The 20,787-nt window shown below is 38.8% G+C and overlaps 1 protein-coding gene across 9 annotated transcripts in view; it reads right to left on the bottom strand.

Moving 5' to 3' along the window:
* Nucleotides 1-20,787, bottom strand: part of bun (TSC22 domain family member bunched) — a 118,593-nt gene that overhangs the window by 49,474 nt on the left and 48,332 nt on the right. Inside the window, exon 1 of one of the 9 annotated variants that reach the window (XM_033379268.1) lies at nt 3,576-3,821. The exons of the other annotated variants lie outside the window; for them this stretch is intronic. Coding sequence (XP_033235159.1) covers nt 3,576-3,775 — 200 coding nt within the window. The 5' untranslated portion in view covers nt 3,776-3,821. Of the gene's footprint in view, nt 1-3,575; nt 3,822-20,787 lie in introns of those variants that run through there. 9 annotated transcript variants of the gene reach the window in all.

Raw genomic sequence — 20,787 nt, forward strand, 5'->3', positions numbered from 1 at the left:
TTGGAATAGAGCTGTGGAGAGAGATAGAGCTCGCCCTCAACTGCTAAGCCACACTGGGAGAGAGTGGCAACGAAAGATGGAGAGAGAAGGAGTCGGTGCGATATATTCCGATGCTATTTCAATTAGAACCAGCTATACAATAGATTTTTGTATAGTTTGTTCTCCATATTTTAGCTTTTTCTGGGTTTTATTGTATCTTCAATATTTCGGTAGCTTTAGGGCTTGGTTAGGCCCTTGCTGATCTCTAGAATTGCCAGTCACGTGTCAGCAGGTTGCTTCTTTGAAAGTTTTCTTTCTATTCCAAAGAAATGCCTCCCGCCACCACTTCAATGATACAGGCAAGGAATTCCTTAAGCCAGCCTTTAAGTCTTATGTGTGCCCCTCCCCCCGTGCTTTTGCAGTGCAGTGGTTAACCAGGTGTTGCAGTCACGTTCCCCCTGGCTACGATTTTGTTTTAACAGCACTTACAGCAGCGCAGAGTCAATATTTGAGTGGCGGTTTTTAATTAACAGTCAATATTCCGAGCACAGTCCAGTCCAGTCCTCCAGCAGTCTGGAAGGTTCAGTTCTTATGAAACCATATCGAGTTGTGCAAACACACAGTCCGTGCCCGTATCTGACTGGGAGGAGGGGAAAAAGAGTTTGCCAGGGACTCTTACGAGTGCCGGAGGGGGGATTTTAGTTTCATTTACCAGATGGGTCAACAATTGTGGCCACCACAAGATAATATTTAAAGAATACCAGATACATGGTATTTGCAGAAGAGTTAAAGGTGTAAATAAAAGGGTTAAAGCGGGTCACAGAGTTCAGACTGTGCAGATCCAAAAACCTTTCCTATATTCCCCCTTAACTTACTGTCTTTCGGTTCAGAATGGAAATGGCAACGCTTACCTGCAACGAAAGAGATGCAAAAAATAAATATTAATCAATCAATTTCGAGAACGACGCAAAAACTCAACCAAATAAGATTCGTTGATTTAATTAATTGTCGTAATCAGGCAACAAAATTAAGACCAAGTACAAAAATAAATTGCAGCCAGTCCTTTAGCCAAAAGTCGTCACATGAATGCCATTTGTGTTGGCACCCAACACCGAAATGAAAAGGAAAATTGCATCTTTGTCGGTTGGCCATTTTTGGCCATCAGTTTGGGGGATTCTTCAGTGCCCTCAACCGAGTGGGTGTTGATGGGGGACTCGGTGCTTTTCGTCAGACTGTTGACACGACACGACACGACAGTTCATGTATGAGGCACACAGATTGCCTCCCTGCCACCCTGCCACCGATTTATAATTGAAACACTCTGCCCAATTTGACAGTGCCGGTTAAATATCAAAGGTTTTTCTTGGGCCACCCAGTCTCTGTGTCTGTGTGTGTGTGTGTGGCGGATGGGTGGGCCGACAGCCAGATAATTGATTTCGAGGAATTTTAATGAATACACAAATTGCCAATTGGATTTCTCGAGAACAGAATCTAGAAAACTCTTGAGAGATTTCTTGCGAAAAACTTTGCGTGTTATTTACAATGAAAACATAATGATCAAAAGGCATTTCTGGCATTAATCTGATATGGAAACATGGTTCAACACTCGGGTGGTTTACCCCAAAAAAGACCCTTTTGATCAAATTTGGAAGTGGAAAAACAGACGACAAAGGTTTCAGTTTCAAAGGAAAATAAATCAAAATATATGGGGTTCCCCTTTTTAAAAGTATGCCTTCAAAAAAGCCTTGCTTTTGGTCTGAATAGTGCTGACACGTTCTTGATTGTTTCTGGCTATAATAATGAACCGATTATCATGATTTTCGACTATCAAATGATGATTTGGTATTCAAGGGGTGCACTTAATCTATTGATTTAGATTTCCAACATATATTTGTAGTGGTATTTATCTAGAGGTTTGTCTATAAATTGAAATTGTGGTTGATTTAAAGACTTAATGATCGATTGAGTGGCGGTTTCAATATCGGCTTCACTGGATTTCAATGGATCATTGGTTTCGCATCTTTTTTAGAAGCAATCCAATAAAATTTTATGTTCTTTCTTCTGTCTTTAGTTTTCAAAGAGCAAGGGATTGATCGATTACGATGCTGATACAAGAATAAACCGTCTCAAAAAGGGTTTTTTCAGTGGTTTCAAACGAAGTTTAAATCTATAAATCCGTCCCAGCCCCATGGCTCTGAGGCTGCCGCCCGTAGCCAACTCCTAATCACCCGGCACGTCATACACCTAGCCCTTAAATGCCACTAAAATCCTCTGCACGAGTGTCATCAAATTCCGAACATCGAAGGCAACACTCGGCCTATGTTCGGCCAAGTTCTAAGGACATATTCAAAGGCGAGGACCATTATGACGCCACTTGAGTAAAGGGCAAAGACGATAGATTCCATTATATATTCCATTGTTTCTAGAGTTTTTTAATTTCGGTTTTGGGCCTAAACCAAATGTGGAAGTACTGCAAATTTTGATACAAAATTGATACCCACAAACACTCGAGAAACTCAAGGCCAAGTGGGGTGTTTTTTCTCTTTTGCTAACTACTTCAAAAACTATTCCCAGGTATCTTCCCCCAGCCACAGCCACAGACACAGTCCACAGCCTATTGTATCTGCTAATATTTGAAGTGATAATAGGAACCGTTTTCCAGTTGTTGTGGCTGATATCAAGTAGCTGTGGCTGGCTGGCTGGCTGCCTGTCTGCCTGTTGCTGTTATCAAATTGCCAGCAGTGCCAGTGCCAGTGCCCAGGGCAGGTGATAATGTCAGCAAGTGTATCAGGAGCACAGAAATTGGAGCACTGGCATTTCAGTTGGAAGTCAGCACAAAAGCAAGTTGAAAATGTTTCTGTATTATCAGTTGATTAAATATGAATTATATGAACAAATATGAAGAGACACCGCGCACACACAGCATGGGGAGATTGTGTGTGTGTCTGTGTGTGTGTGTGAGAATGAAATATGATAAGCGCCTGAACATACAGGGTGCCGTGGCATATGCTCGAGTGCTGGTGCTCAAAATATATGATAATTAATATGAATATTTATATGTATATTTTTCTGTTGATTTAAGTCGTTTAATTCCGCCTAAAAACCAGTTGAATTTTGCGCTGAAATTATGACCATTTTACAAACCATTTCTAGGTGTTAATCATAATTTGCATTGAATTTTAATTTTAACTTAAATTAACAACAGTTTTGGTTAAGGCTTTAATGGTAGATAAACAAACTATGAGTCAAAAAAAATATAAATAAAAGTAACACAACAAATTTTCACAAATAAAATTATAACAGCAATTATTTATAAATATTTATCTTATAATTTGCGTGTATATTATAGCATATTTTATTTGTCATATAATCATTTCTGCCACATTTAATAATTTCTCAGAAAAGCCGCAACAAATCTACAGCCATTCAGTGTAAACATCTTTCTGCAGTCAAAAGCCGCCGCAGAGTTGCTGCCATTCAGTGTAAACACACACACACACACACACACACACATATTTCTCTTATCAAATTTCGCTCTTTTTTTCGTTTTTCGTTTTCTGAATTCTGTTCTGGGTCTTTTGTTTGCGATTACTTACCCAATGAAATCTTTGATAAAACAATAAACCTTAAATAAACCGCGATCATTGTTCAGCAGATAATCGGGCTGTATCATGGGGGCTGGCATTAGGTGGATGTTTTTCTGCTGCTGCTGCTGTTGCATGTCGCTGGTTTTGCTGCTGCTGCCGCTGCTGCTTGTGGCCATATTGGCAGCCATTTTGTGGGCTAGTGTAGCCATTTTGTTGTTACTGTTGTTGGTTTTGTTGTTTCCGCCATACTGGCAAGCCTAAGACTCATGCAGTTGTTGTTGTTGTTGTAGTAATTGATTTTGTTGTAAAGTTAAATGCGGCTTCTGGAAGCAACATTTGTGGTTTTTGCAAGGAACAAAGTTTCGTATTTCATTTTAAAATCCAATTAAAATTTTTGCAAAAATAAAACAGGAAAAGAAAGGCGTAAAGAAAACAAAAGTCTGCCAGGGGTGTCCTCTATTGGTACCGATGGGTATTATTGCTTAAAGATCTGGCTCAAAAGCGCTGAGAAAACCATAGGATTTTGTGCTTCGATGCCGTTGAAAGTTATTACAGATTGTTCTTATGTCAAGGACATGGGTCTTATTGGAAGATATTCGATAAGTTTCCATGAGATTGTACCTAGAACCATAAACCATTTTTGTAGGATAGATTATTCCTTATGGTATTCCGACTGGTTCCCAAAGAAAACCATACTTTTATCAATCCTTCATGATTATAGGGAGTTCGGGTATTCAAAATACGAGAGGTTTGGGTTCTATGGACTTGGGTGGAGATATTTTTTAGAATCCTAAAATTGTTGTTCTATTTGTTACTTGAAGAAGTTTTCTTCTTTGGAATCCACTTCGATAATTTTTTAAAAATACATAAAAATACCATAAAATTTGTTAAATAAATAAATTAAAGAACAAGGGACTTAGGCACAGATTATCTTCTGTTTGACCTCCAGCATTTTCTCTAACATACTGGCCTTCCAAAGGTTACATAAATCATAATGGAAATAACAAAAACAAACCAAAACAACAACAAAATTCAAATCACAAAAGCAATTGGCAAATCGTATTTTTGCAATTTGGTTTTCATGTTGCAACCTTGCCAATTTTTTTCATTAATTTCTGTTGCACTTCAGTGAGTGTTGGGTGTTGGTGTGGGTGTGCTGTGTGTGTGTGTGGGTGTGGTTGTGGTTGTGTGATTGTGTTGCCTCTGTTTGTTGCATGTGTCATCAGAAAAAGCAAGCTTCCAGCCATGGAAATAAAGCATTTAATTAACATTTTGCAGAGCTCTGACATGCCACAGGCATTTTGGGCAGGCGGTTTGCATGCTGCATGCCCCAACACACAAACACACAAATACGATAGACACACACACACACACACACACACACAAATGAGAGATGAGAATTTATATGGCGTACATGAAACGGATGAGAGAACAGACGGGCGCTGCAGTAACAGGGAAATATTAGGGGGATTCAAGATTTGTGGTTAATGGGAAAATATTTGGAAAAAGGTGATTATTTTGTATTTGCTTTTTTTTTTTTGGGAAATTTAGTTGCGGAGTATTTATGTAACTATTTTTTAGAACCACTTCCATATTATTTATTTATTAATGCCTTAGAAAATGCCACAAATGCCACTAAAAAGTAAACATAATTTTGGAAGAAATCATAAGCTCTTTTTTTCGCGATTTTTTGTTAGACAACGGGCCCCAGGAAAAGAAGAATGTCCGAGAATGCAAAAACAAAATACAAGCATGAACGCAGCTTTGGACGGCCGAATCTCGGGACCGAGAATGTAACAACAAAATACACACATTGTGCAGACCGAATCCATTGAAAAACTTTAGACTTTGGAGTCTTATTTGAGAACAAACTTCAAAATATTTGGGGGACCAAATAGCTCTTACTGAAAAAAGGTGTCTCTAAAAGAAGTCAAGGCCGTAATCCTTCTTAGTGTATATATTAAAACCCCAATTGATATCAACATTTACGAGAACCTTTTAGGTGGCAAGAAGATTGTATTGTATAGTCTTTGGTAGAAGGGGTCCAAAGGGAAAGCCTTGAACTTACAAAAATAACAAACAATCTATGACAATGTTGAACTCATTGATACCATAGTCCCATTTCCTACAAGAGACATTCCAACGTTGCAATTACTCCCGTGAAAATATTCACAATTTTCTTTGCAGATCTTCAACACTGAGCCACCCTCTATCTGGTTTAGAAAACTTAGATATTCCACCGAACGACTGTCAAGTGGTACAGAAATGTAATATGTCGCCGTTTGTGGGGCACTGGGGGAAGGCAGCAACAAATGGCGCCGGCTGACAGCCGGATGACAGGTCTGCTGGAGATATGACAGCTTTCGGAGCTCGAGGCGAGAGCCCACACTGTCCCCAGTCCGTGGGCATTCACTTAGTGGTTTGTGTCCGACAACTTGTTAAAGATGTCCCACAACACACACACACACACACACGGATAACGGGATGCCTCCCGGGGGACACATTACAGGGCCCCCCCCTTAGATATATACATATATCTTTAATTAGCATACATAATTAATTAAAAGAGCCCGGGCATTCCCAAGTCCCAAAAAATACCAAGGCTAAAAGGTGCTCAACGAAAATAATTTACCTGAAAATAGGTCCCCCACGACCCTGACTTTGACCTCCCTCTGCAATAGTCACAACAACATTCCAGTCACGTTCTATAGAGGCGGCCCCCCAAGTACTTTTTGTCAAGTGGTCCACACACTTCTGAGCCCAAAAAGTACTCAAAGGGAAGGCAGCAAGGTGGGGGTTTCCATCCAAAGAGTTGTTGGCAGTGGCGGTGGAAACCTTGAGTTTTTCCTTTGCCGCCCCGCCCCCTACCCCATCCACTGTCGCACTCAATTGAAACTGACACACGGCGCCGCAGCAGCAGCAGCATGCCCCAGCATGGGGCCAAACAAAACATTTTGCCTTGAAAAATGTATTCATAATGGAACAAAAATGTCTCCCCGTTTGAAAATGAAATGCAAGTCTCATTGTTTGACAAGGATTCCTATTCTTTTTCTCATTCTCATTCTCCTTCCCCCTCTATTTGTTGTGGCACGTGCTCTGGAGCAGAGCCTTGGGGATGCGGATGCAACTTGGGAGTATTAAGAGATTACGTTTATTAGGGCTTCCCCTTGGTTCATCAAGCCTGTAAAGTGGGGCTTTAAAGCACGAGAAAGAAACGTAATCTAGTTGAGGCCATCATGCAAACGATGACCATACAAATTATTGCTTGTGTCCATGGATTACAGAGAAATCACATATAAATTGCATAGTGGCGTCGGTGGAAGAATAATCTATTCAGATGTTGAATAGAAAAGAACTACCGTCGTAACCATTACGGAGGTTTAATCCCCTACTCCCAGTTCTGATTCGCAGAATTTTTGCATTGACTGCTTTCCATGCAGCACAACGTTTGGAGTCTGCAATACCCTGTAATAGATCGAAACTGGATTTGCTTTTGGATGCACTCAAAATCAAAATGAATACAATATATTTGAGCCTTTTTTAAGGGGTTCCTTCTAGCTGTGACATGAATTTCCATGAATTTAATATATTTTACAGCTTGAAACCAGTAATCAGCTGTTTATACCCGATACCAAAAAGACTGCAGAGTTGATTTTCTGCTATAAAAGAGGATCTACGTTTGTATTTTGTATATAAAAAAGTCTTTTTCGAACTAAAGACATCTGAAATCAAAACATTTGCGTATTCTTTATAAAGAAACATTCAAAGTCTCTTAGAATTATTCCTAGTTAATGGTTTGTTTCGTCATTGTGTCATTCGAAAAGAATGTACCCTTTCGCTTAGGGGAAATTGGTACAGCGAATCCATGTCTTGCGCCTTATTCGACAAGAGTGGTAGAAATTATATTAATTTAAATGCACTTCAAATATTTTTAATATTTTCCTTTTAAGTCCCTTTGAGTTTAGTTCCCAAAAATTCTGTTCTAGTTATAAACTGAATTTTCTTGTGCTTCATAAATAAATTTGGAAGAAAATCGTACGCTCAATGAAAATAAAAATCATTTAAGCATGAAATTTATGCACATCATGGCACAAAGCCCTGGCCCTCTCTACCTCACCCTTTGTATCTGTATCTACTCTTTTTTCCAAGTATCTGTTGGCGGATTCACGCAGCGACTTCAGAATGAAATTATGCAAAGTGCTATCTGAGGGCGTGTGTATCTGTGTGTGCAAGTGTGTTCACGCGTCATTGAGCTAGGGTGGAAAGGTGGGCAGGGGGAAGGGGAGGGGAGGTAGGCGAAAGTCCTGCCAAGGATTGAAGCTCGAAGGACTCGTCAAGCGCTACGAAAAGCGCATTGCTAGTGCGCTACAACAGAAATCGCTTTTCCCATTCCCCACCCCTCCCCCCTTCCACCCACAGATACACACACGAACTCGCACACACACACACACACAGAGAGAGAAGAATCATGACCTTGACCTGAAAATTGCGCCATGTGAAGCGCACTCCTTCTCTCGCTCTCTCTCTCTCTCCCTCTTTCTTCGCTCTCTATGTGCATCTTCCGTCTCTTTCTGCCTGTATCTCCATGTGAATGGGCTAGCAGAAAAATACGAAACATGAACATGTTGTTATTTGAGTTGTTTAGTTCCAGTTCTTTGTTGCAGATGCAGATACACAGATGCACAGACACATAGATACACACACAGCAGCGGCAGCAGCAGAGGCCCACGCTCAAATGCAGCCACAGATACACAGAAACATAGATACATAATTGTTGTTGTAGCTGTGTGTGTGTGTGTGAAATTGCAAATGTGGGTCGTGGTTGATGTTCTCTTTGGGTCTCCCCCCTACACTCCTCCCCGACCCTCTCCAAATCTCGTCACGTACGATGGCTTTTCACGATGATTTTTCTTCTTTTTTTCGCCCCCTAGTTTTCCTTCAGTTTTCTTCAGCTGCAACTTCTTTGTTGGACAATTGTTGGCGCCAAATGCAGTCAAGGACTTAAGCCTTACAGAAATGATTTCATCACGTAAATGTCAGAGTACATAAAGAGTATCTGATTGTACATATGTAGGGAAGGCCTGTTGATGGCATCTTTAAAAATTCATGGCATTAAAGCAATCATATTTCAGGTTTATATTTTTTGAGAGCATTCTTATGGAAGGAGGTATAGAGGAGATATATGGAGGAAAAATGTATTGATAAGCAGACATATTACGAAACCAATTTGGTAGAGGATTGGTAAGGGATCATTTTCAAGGAACCCTTCATACAGTAATCATTTAAGATGAAAATCTGGAACATATACAAACACTTTAATATTTTAATTTGTAGTCCCAAGATTCCTTAAAACGAAAACTCAAACCAAAAACTAAGTTGTAGAACCCTCATGCTTTCGACGACTGTCCTCATTGCCAGATCGGGCCGTTGCCGAAGGTCTGGCAACGGAAAAAACTATATATAATTTTAGACAAGTTCGCAGCTCTGTTTGAAACCCTGTAAATTCATAAATTCGCAAATAAGGAGCCTTTTTTCGTAATTGATTGATAATTCTATAATATAATTATATAATTCTTCTGATAATTTCTATAAGTTTATCGTTTTGTTCCATCGCTTCAATCCCCTTGTTCAGCTTTAGTTATGATTTCAAAAGTTCTAAGACTGAACTAGAGAACTAGATAACGGAGTTGGTTCAAGAGAACCAATAACCAATAAAAAGAAGTGCAAAGGGAATCTAGAAAATACCTGAAAGATCTGCCAACAACCGAAGAAATTTATAAAATTTAAAATAAGAAACTAAGACTAGAGCTAGCTCTAAAGTTTAGCGTTATAAGAGGCCTCCCCTCTCGAATAGGTAGTAATAATACGATATATTATAAAAGCTTGCCAGATGTTCATTTAATGTTTTCTGACATATAAAAATGTACTTCTGGTTTTTTATAAATTAATTAAAAAAGGTGTACTGTTTAAGTTCATCAAAAATAAGTGGCATTCTCTTTACGGAAAGGTGGAAAAATTCTTTAAAAATGTCTTAAAAAGGTAAACAGCATTGCCAGGTAGAAAACGTTGCAAGATGCAAAAAGGTTGCCAGATAGCAAAACTTTCCAAAGCGAAAAGGTTGTCAAATGCTGGACAGCAACTTATATCAACGTATCGTATATTCCCGTTTTAACACACTCTCCCAAATGACTTAATTCAATCGTTAATTCAAGTATATGGTCCATTAATTTCTTTAATTTTAGCCTGGATAAAGCTCTCTCAATTTAATATATATTTAATTGATTTATCATTTAATCATTAGTCAATAAATACAACAACCAAAGTCCCATTGCCATTAGATCATTAAAGAGCCAATAAAAATCCATACAAAAACCGCCTCGAGCCGCCTTAAGCCGGTTCGAGTTCATCAAGATTCGTTTACTTGAGAACGAAACGAAAACAAAAATGCACAAAACGCGATACGCTTAATAGACAAAACATCGATTAAGTGAACCAGAAGCCAGATGTTATTTCTCTCTCAGATACAGACGACTCTGTGTCTGAGTGTGTGTGTGTGTGTGTGTGTGTGTGTGGGGCAGTTCTCAACCAATTATCAGCATGAAAAGATCTCACATCTAAATATGCTTTTTCCCCTAACCAAAATTGGCAAATAATAGAGGTAGAGTTGCATTCAAGCGAATAGAGATCTTTTTTGATTATTTTTTGGGGTGTGTTTTGGTAACCTCCTCCCCCTCCAAATGCTGAGGTCACCAGTCATCAATATTGCGTATACGCTGCGTTGACGTGACGCCTTTGTGACTGCCAACAGAAAATAAAGAAGGAAAGACCCCATAACCAGACAAAGACAGGCATGGACCTCCCCCAACAAGAACGTCAGGGAAATGAATGAAAGTCCAACTTTCAAGTAAAAATTGCGTAATCAAAAGGGGGCGGGTGCCTTTCTATGGTTTTACCAAACGAAAATAAGCTTACAACAAAAAAAAAATACTATCGAAAACAAAAGAAGAAAACGCAAGAAACGAAAGCAGCATAAGAAGAAATGGGGAATGGGGGAAAGCCCCCGAAGGAAAAAATCAATGATTTTTCGTTGTCTAAGAAATGCCTTCAATAAGTTTTGCACAATTAAATCAAATTTTTTGTGGGCCAGTTTCTCCCATATTTATCGATCTGGTATTAATGGATATTGTTTGGCTTTCGGCGAAGAAGGACATTTTTATTGGCGCACCATTAAGGACGCCCTGACATTGACGGCAAAGTGCCAGTCAAGGCGATTAAATGTTGGCCTTTCATTCTGGCTCCCTTCCCTTCTCTCTTCCTCTCCCATTGAGTCCATCCTTGGGTTTCAAGAACTAGTAGGCAACTATCGTACATTGGTAAGTGTAAACATTACATGCCACAATCCACACATTTGGGGGTTGTTTTTCCCCATCAATTTTTTTTTGGGGGAGTTTGTTGGAAGGAAACGGTGTTATGTTGATTTTTATGGCCGTTGGCCAGTTTTCTGGGTGGTTTTCTCACGTTTTATGCCAGAGAACTAGTTCTTAATGGCAGGAGCCTACAAAATATGTTCACTGCTACGTAAACGATGAACATTTCGAAAGAATTTATAGTTTGAATGGGTAGAAGGTATGTGGATGTACTTCTATTTATTTTGTATACCTATAGTTTGAGAAGCATTTATGCCATATTTTTAAAGAAAAATGTATGATTATTTTGCTACTATATTATATGGATATGGATACCCAATGAATCTGAAGACTTTAAATACAATTTAAATAAAATCATGCGTTTCATTACCGGAAAATATTAGGAATATTTGTAGAAGTAATTATGTAAATGCAATTAATTCTTATTTTAACCAATAAATAAACTAAAATAATGTGGAATTTTTTGTACTTTCATGGAAGCGAACTTTCAAGCAGGGATTAAAGATTAAAGACACAATGAAATACTTGTTAATTAATAATTCTAAAATTTTTAATTGTTACTAAAAAAAAAAGTTTTCTTTTCCAAACATCAAAAGCTAGAATAATAATAATAAAAATAAATAGTTAAAAAAATAAGTTAATAATAATAATAATTACTTAAGTAATTTTTTTTATATTTCATATTTTTTTTATATTTTATATTTGCATTGTTTTTTATTTTATTTTTATAGTTGTTTTATATGTATTATTTTTTTTATATTTTATATTTGTATTATTTTTTATGTTATTTATGTTCACCTTCTGAACCTTTGCTTTTTTTATATTTTTTTATTTTCAAAGATTCCCCAAGTTTACTTATTTCACCATTCATTAGGCTTCAAAAATATCCCAAAATTCCCCACCATTTAGACCCGTTCAACTTCTAACCTCTGACCTCACCCAATCACACCAAGAAAATACCCAAAAAAGGAGATAAATTACAGGACGAAAAGGGGGTGGCACAGACACCCCACCCTTCCCTTCCCTTCCCCACCCATCCCGTCCAGTAGTAAATGTGATGTTCGTTTAATGTTGATAAAAATGTTAAGAATAATTCGATAATTTGCCATTTATTTTGTCATAAATAGAAAAAAAAAGAAACCCAAAAACAAAACGGAAAACGGACAAACACAAAACGAACACAGAAACACAGGAACACACAGATTTAATAACAAAAATTTAGAATTGGGGGTCTCCACATTACCTTTTAATAAATATATTTCCGTTATTAAAAGCAATTTCTAAATTGTTTTTGTTTTCCATGAATGAAATGTTGTATTATTTTCTTGTTGGCTGCTTCTATTGGGGTAATTATCAACGGTTGATAAATGAATGAATGGGAATGGGACCAAAACCAACAAATAGGCGCGAAATTCTAGAAAAATATCTAGGGCTATTAGAGCAAGCGAGAGACAGACAGCGAGAGAGAGAGAGAGACGGAGCGCGCGTATCAGGGGAATATATATATATATATATATTCTCAGAGAGAGCGAGTGAAAGAGAGCACTTATACACGTTTTTTTGTATGAAAGATTTTTCTTTTTAAATGCAGATATTTTTCTTTTGATTACGGATTTTATATAATCCCTTTAGCACTTTTATTTATATTTTATAGATATTTAATTTATTTAATTCTCTGCACATTCACACACATGCACTCGCACACACACACACAGATACCAAACGGTCTGACAGTCCGACGACGACTGAATGACTGACGGACAACCGAGCAGCGCAAAACTCTTCCGCGTTTCGCACAACAACACGAAAATTTCCTTTCTCGGATTCAAAAAAAGTGGGATTTTAGCCTTACACACACAAAAACAAGGTACAAACATTTGCAGCTTTTGGGTCCTACAGAATTGTTGTTGATTTTTGCAATGTTTTATATAAAGTTTTGTTTGGTTTTTTTGTGCTGGGAAGCCAGCCAAAGTGTGGATTGACAATCGAATGGCACTGACTGAGGGTAGGATTTGTATTATTTTCTGTTTTATTTTTCTGTTTTTGTTGCTGCTTTGCAACATGCAGATGAGAGAGAGACAGAGTGTCGGAGAGCAAGCGCTCTGGGCGGCTGCAAGAGAGAGGGAAAGCCCCCGCATGCCACGTGAGAGAGAGGCCCCCGTGTTTTTGGGTAAAGAAAGTGGGTGAATTTCTCTCTCTCTCTCACACTCGGGCATAAGTGATTTTTATTTCCCTTCCCACATTAAAAATTTCCTTTTATCTAATTAGCTCTCTCTTTCTCCCTGGGGCTCTCTCTCTCACTCCCTCTCTCTCTTTGTGTTTCGATTACTGTATACATACATAAATATAGAATATATATAGCCATGAATGGAGCATAAACAACACCTGCTCCTCGTAGCTCTCTCTCTCTCTCTGGCGCCTGCGCAAATGCCCCACGAAAACGTGCTCGATAAAAGGGAAATTCTCGTTATTTTGTGGCCATCAGTGGGAGACCCACACAGGAGAGAGAGAGAGAGAGAGAGAGACAGAGTATGTGTGCAGAAATGAACACTGACGCTGTACAGCTATTTCCCTTCGGCTGTCCCAATTTGAATTGTTCTTTTTTGCTTTCTAGTCGACTAAAATAATTACACCAATTTATAAATTATCAATGAGGCTAAGCAGCGACATTTCCAAAGGACCTTCCTCCAGTCAAGGCTTCTAAGGAATGCAATTTTATAAATATTACAAAACACAGAGGGGGAGGAAGTATTTCAATGACAAGGTAAATCAATGTCGGAATTGGCATGTCAGGAATTTTCATTGTTTTTCTAGTTTGAACAACAAGGGCGCCCCTATAGGCCCCAGGGGGCATTCTAAGGACATCCAAACATTAATTGCATATACATGTGTATGTGGGATGTCTCCCCTCTCTATCTTCCATCTCCCTCTCGTGTGCTCCGCTTCCAAGTGGAGCATGACCTACATACTCGAATAAACAAAGCATAAGAAATCAACTATGCGAATGTATGTTCAGAAAAGCACAACTTCAGACCCAGCAAAACAACAATTCCGCCCATTGTATGTGCGTGTGTCAGACCATACTTATGGCGGAGACTGTGCGAAGAGGCATTGGCAGGGTTTCGTTGTGATTATGTTGTTCGAGACCCAATCATATAGGGGGTTTCCTTTTTCATTACTTTTGGAGTGGCAGCGAATATTTGACTTGAAGTTTAGGAGGAGCCACCAGGCGTATACGTAATGCTGATGTAGAAGGAGAGGAACAGAGTTGTGTGTATCTATACATAAGAAGCAATAATTCCAAAGCATCAGAATATTACGAATATTTCATAAGAATATATTTCTTTTCTGATCCCTTTTTTAATGTAAATTTAAAATAAAAGTCCACCCATTGAAAGCACAATATGCATGTCGTGAGCATAATTAGCCGGATTGATGCTTGACCTAATGTTCACCGATAAGGGTGGGTAATATATTGAAATTTTAATTCCAATATAATTTGTTGACTGAAGTTCTATACATAATTGTTCAAGTATTCCTTTTTTTCTAAATAAATAAATAATTTCCCTAAAATCAACATTTATATAGCATACTTTGCAGAATACCTACTATTGACAAATGCCAGGCTCTTGGAATATTCCACTTAAAATATGCTATGAAATGTTAGATACGAATATAACACCCCCTCTGACAACAGCCCATTTATCATGCCATACAAAGTTTGGCCAAGATAAGACTTTGAGGGAGCAAACATTGGTTCAGACTAATGGAAACTAACTAATGGAAAACCACCATAAAGATATTGTAAGCCTACGCATAGCTATGAGACTCTAGTACTTACGTAAGATCTCTACATATAGACATTTCAAAGGGTTTTTTTCTCTCAACATACCTGTAAATAAAAGAGAGAATTTATTAATAAAAGAAATCGTTGAAAATAAATCTAATTCATATTCGTAATATCTATCATAGTCTCTAATGACATATCATCGATTGAAGACTTTTTCAAGAAGCCTGTTCTTTTGGGTAAACAGTTTTCGATAAGATAAACCTTTGGGAAACTGATTAGACGGCCCAGCTTTTATAAATGTGTACATAAATATTGTATACTTTTTATGATGGCCAGCGCACATTGGAAACTACTTTATAAAGCAATCATCGGTCGCCCAGACAGCGGGCCAGAAAAGTAAACAAAACTGGTTGTCCGTTGTAATTTTCCACAAGGCGGACACACATGGGTGCAGTCGGTCAGAGACCAGTTCTGTAAAAGGTCGCCAACGCCACCTCGATGGTCACGATCAATACGGGCTCCACTTTCAAAAATGTGTGTGTTTTATTTCCAAAGTCCAAAGGCGAGCAAATCTTTGGTGGATAGAACGAGTCTAGTCATCGTATTGATAAATAAATTATTATAAATTATGATTTATGTCTGGCACGAAAGTTTGATCTATGGCTGGTTTGGTCTGGGAAAGTGATAATTGGTGTTGGACTTTGGACTGCCGAATAGGAGGGACTTGGGGGCAGATCAAAAGAGACCATATTATGGGTTTTTTTTTTAAGTTTGGGACTGAAAAAGATACAAGTACGGGTATAACGAGATAAACAACTTTATGAGATGGGGTCTAGTTTCTAGCAGATCTTTTCCGCTAGTATCTTTTGTCTAGGTCTTGGTTCTTCTAGTATCTTTTCCGCCAGTGCATTGTAGCTAATATTTAAATAAGTGGCTAATTGATAATTGAAATATATATAACTAAAGAATGACACGTTCGCTTGGACAAGTCATCTATAAAATATTAAATGACTATAATATTATTATTTTTTCTTCTTTTAAGACAAATCTTAAGAAACAATGAAAAATTATATATATATATATATATTCCAGCTTGTTTAAGTTCATCAACATGATCTACGGGTAACTTAGTAATCTTAAGGTTTTTGAACCCCAAAGCTCTTATGAAGGACTTCATTTATTTGTATTTATCATATCTGAAGAGCAACATTAAGTGAAAACAACTTTCTTGCATATCTTATCTTGCTATACAAATCCCCACACAAGAAACAGATAAAGAATAAATTTGATCTCAGTTTATGCATATTTTCCCGTGAATTTCCAACCTCTTTCCGCATAAAAATGTTTATTCAATTAACCCTCCCAATCAATTCAATTTAATAAATTCTTTTCTTTATCCAAAAAAAACTTTAGCCAACAGAGCAGGCAGTACTCCAACACGTGGTCGACGAAGCTCACCTGAGCAAAGAGGTTAGGATTGATAACCCACATCTAGTGCATTGATAAGAGTTTCCACAACAAAAGTAAACCAAATGGAAATTATATGGTTCCAGAAGTGGAGAAGAGGTACATATACCATTAGGCCTGTTAGAGAGGTGGGTAGGGGGGGAGAGGGATCAATGAAACTGAAATGCAATCGACACAAGAAGCTCTCGAAAGCGCGCCAAAAGCCAAACAAAAGCTTGAATTCAAAGAGAGCGCAAGCCGATCAGGGGAGAGAGAGAGAGCTAGCCGGAGAACGCGGGCGACTGGAGAGCACGCGACAAGAGAGAGAGCTAGAGCGAACAAGAGGAACAACAAAAGCTAAACCGGCACAAAACGACAACAAAGAGCCGAACAGAGCGACACACGAACAACGAACACGAAACAGCAGCAACAACAAGCCCCCCACCGACACCGACGCTGACCGACCATCATCGCCATTCAACATCGTCCAACACGAACGAAGGTACGCTCAGTGCGACACCGAACGTCGTACCTGTTGTGTGTGTTTGAGAGTTGAGTTTGAGTCTGAGCTGCATCGAATTTGTTGTTTGTTTGTTGTTTTTGTGGCAGCAGATCCAGAGACCATATAAAAAACTAAAAGCGTAAAACGGCTGAGGCCCTGCATCAACCAGCAACAGTTGTCCGGCCCAAAAGAGATCTAATTGAGGACAAACCAATATCAACCCCTAACCAGAAAGAACAACAGAGACCCTACAAAGCCACAAGAGTGAAGGGAGAACAAGAAGCCGAAGCAAACATGTTTGAAGTCGCCTGCCTGATGTTCATCTGCCCTTGGCTCATACTCGTCGCCCTCATGCTTATCGCCATGACTGTACTCTAGGCAGAGACAAAGGAGGAGCAGAGGAGCAGCAGCCGACAGAATGTAGATTGACCCAAATGGTGGATGGGCACACAAATTGCAACATCTTTTGGCAATGTGCCCGCATCATCATCAGCGATGAACAAAAGAATTTCCCTCTTACTTTGCCACCCAAATATTCCTATGAAAATGTGCTTTGATTGTTTTTAGTTTTGTTTTTGTTTTGTTGAAGAGTGAATTGTGATTTAAATGTAGTTTAAGAGCTTACTTGTACCTAATATTGTATATACCCGTACTTTTAATTATGCATTAAGCTTGAAAAATAAACTAAGAAACAATATTTTTTAATGGTTGCTGCTAAGGGAAGCAATTAAAAATTATTGCCTGCGGAATACATAATTCTTTGGTTAATTTTAAATCATTTAGCCTTTGAAAACCAGTTTAAAACAAGCGTTGATTCGCTCTGCTGCTCGGCGGGGGCAGTAATCCGACACGTTGTTAATAAACAAATCAGAAACAGAGGAGAGGCAGCAGTGATGCGATTTACAAGATCGTAAATACCCTACAATCAAGAAAGGAAGGTTTTTGGGGTGGTTTGGTCATCGATGTATCAAAAATAGTATACAAAAAAGAACAGATTTGTACAACGATACCCCTCACAGGCAAAGGTTGGTCAATAATCAATCACGTCCTGGCCCCCTCCTCCGCCGGGGCACTCCATAAACAAAGGTCTTTCGAAATCAAACAACTGTCATATATAAACATTTTTATATAGTATCAGCCACACCGTTATCTATAAAATACAGCTGTCGTATCTATTGAGCGATAAGCAAGGAAGTCTAATTTGGGATATGACTTAGCCCAATTAAAGTAGCTTTACACAATATTATATTATTCCAGAGAGGCTACCTGAAAGGGGTTTTATTTTTGGCCTGACTAAGAAAACTTGCCTCAAACTCCCCCCATAAAACAAACCAAGTATAATTCCCCACGTACTTGTTAAAAAAAAAAAGTGAAAGTTTGGTCACAAAAATAATTACACGTGTAGTTTGACTTTTTATACACCTAGTATAACCCCCATTTGGGGGGCGGTCTCTTGGCCATGTCCATTGCTTCCAGGCGACAAAAGAAACAAAAGAGAGTTGAGCGCGCAAAGCAGTCATAAATAAATACAATTTAAATCAAACAAAAACAAGACAGCGCCCCGGGTCCAGTCAATCCAGTTCTTTGTTTGCGGTTAATTTGTAAAGATTTATTTTGCATACTATATTTGGCTTTTTTCTGTTTTCTGTTTGGTTGTAAGCAAACAAGAGAAGTTTTCTCTTTGGCAATTGGCTTGATGTCAGTGAACCTCATTAGCTAATGGAGCACCACACATCCACAGGGCAGATGAATCTACTTTTGAAGAAGCTCCATGTAATTGTATTAGTGAGCTTGCCAAAGCTTTGCTCTAGAATCGAGTAAAGCTGCCTGGGTGCGATTTATTGGTGTGCATCTGTGTGTTGCGTGTGTGTGAAAGCTCCATCAAAGCAAAGGGAAAGAGACTTTGAAGGCGGTGACATTATGGCATTGTGATCATTCGGTTATATAGAGTGAAAAGAAGTCTTGAGGAGAAGAATTAATCTAGACATTGGATACATAAATATGTAAATATGAAGAAACCTCTTCCTTTAACCTTTAATATATGTCTTTGTATTAGTGAGCTTCCAAAGCTTTCGCCTCAGAACTAATGAGAGCTGTTAAAGCTCTCATCCATGTATAATAATCCCCCCTACTAGTCTTCTAGTCAACCAATTAGCACTGTCTTTTGTTTTGGTCACATTCCAATTGCTTCTTGTGCAAACGAACAAATATTTTGACTAGCTTGATGTTTAACCAACGAATACGAGGCCGAGCAAATGTTGACCCATCGATGACTAAGTAAAAATCAACTGCCAAATTCCCGTACTTTTGCTTCAGTTTTTGAAAGGCGTGAGTGTGGGCCTGGAAAATGCAACAATTCGTGGAAAAATGCCCTCCGCAAAGACACATCGCGTGTCTGGGTCGACCAACAGGCAATTTCTGTAACGAAGGGTGGACGACTAGGACTAGGTGGGTGCAACAGCAGTGCAATCACCTCCGCCGTAACGTAACGGAACGGAACGGAAGGGAACGAGACCTTTTTGTGGGTCAGCAGGACTGCGATTGGTGTATAAATTTTGAATGTTTACATTTTCTCGTGCTGTTGAATCGGTTACTGTTGTTTTTGTTGGCCCTGCCGATGTCTGTGTGGGGTGTGCCTTTAGCTTTTTCTGCATTGCATTTGCATTTGCATCCCCGCCGCAATGGGCACTATGAACTCGTAGTTCCGGTACCGAGACCCAAGTCAACGCTGGCCGGCCAGGCCACAGTTCATTGCTCTAATTTTCCGAACAACAATAGCAGAATATATGCATCGAATGGGCTGTAGGCAAACCGTACTGAATCGAGGCGGCACGTTCTCAGATATTATAATTTTTTTTTTGTTATATGACTGTACACGGTACTATAGAGGGTATCGGGTATATTGTTCCTTTCCCTTCACACTGAGCCTCTCGCTCTTGTGGTCCTCCTCTCTGAGCGAGTAACTCTCGCTAGCCAACGAGTACAGCAAAGGAATAGGGAAGTGCACAAGAATAACGGCCAGCAGAGGCAAAGGAAGAGACAGCAAAAGATCATACAATGTGTATAATCTCGTAGTAAACAAATCCATTGACAAAAGAGCCCAAAATATACCCAGATTAATCCTACGATCCCACATACTAAATTCTCATGGATTTAATCACAATCAGAAGGCAGAGACTCATATTTAGTGGGCTTCTATATCTATATCCCTCATAATTTGATCATTTTCCTTTAGTTACTCCCACCCCAAGCCCGATTACAGGGTATCCTAATGTCTCAACACCACTCTCCATCGTTCTTACGTGTTTTTTTGTTGTGTTTGGTTTTCGGGCAAAAGTATTTTTTATCGCTGGCCATAAAATCATACATTTCGCACATAATTAAATGCAAAATGGCAGAGCGAATGGGCAGCCGCAGGCTGGCCAAAATCAAGTTACAACTAATCATAATTTCAGCGTTGTTTTTCACATTTCCACATGTTTTCTTTGCTTTTTCTTTTCTTTTTTGCGGTTGCAGTTGCAGTGTTGCAGTTGCATTGTTGCAGCAGCAGTTGCTTTGAAGTTTTCAATTGCCTCTGGCGTTGGGTTTTTTTTTTCTTGTATCTTGGGAATTGCCTATGCAATTATTCGAAATGGGCGGCAACACTTTTCTTTTCTTTTGGTGGCATTTTGGGCTTGTCATGGAGCTTGTGGATGCCTGGAGGGCATACAGTGACCCGCTTTGCTGGGGTCCCTCTATAATGAATAATGATTAGCGGAACTTTTAGTCGATCTTATTATAAATACAATATTTATTGCTTTAAAGATAAGACTTTCCATCATCGGAAAGTGTATATTTCCTTCACCTTTCACGTTTTCCATTGCCTTTTTAATTGTCATAAATTAAACCAAGTTTATCCATAATTTTTGCCATTTCGCAATCATAAAATTGCATTGCTTGAAGTTTCATAAGAATTTCCCTGGATTATGCAAAAAAAAACAATAAAGTGAAAACTTGTATCTGTCGACAGTTTTTGCCGTCTTTTTGTTTGCCGTTTGCGTCGCCAGAATGTCTGCC

Source organism: Drosophila pseudoobscura, chromosome 4, assembly GCF_009870125.1.
Source record: "Drosophila pseudoobscura strain MV-25-SWS-2005 chromosome 4, UCI_Dpse_MV25, whole genome shotgun sequence".
NCBI lineage: Eukaryota > Metazoa > Arthropoda > Insecta > Diptera > Drosophilidae > Drosophila > Drosophila pseudoobscura.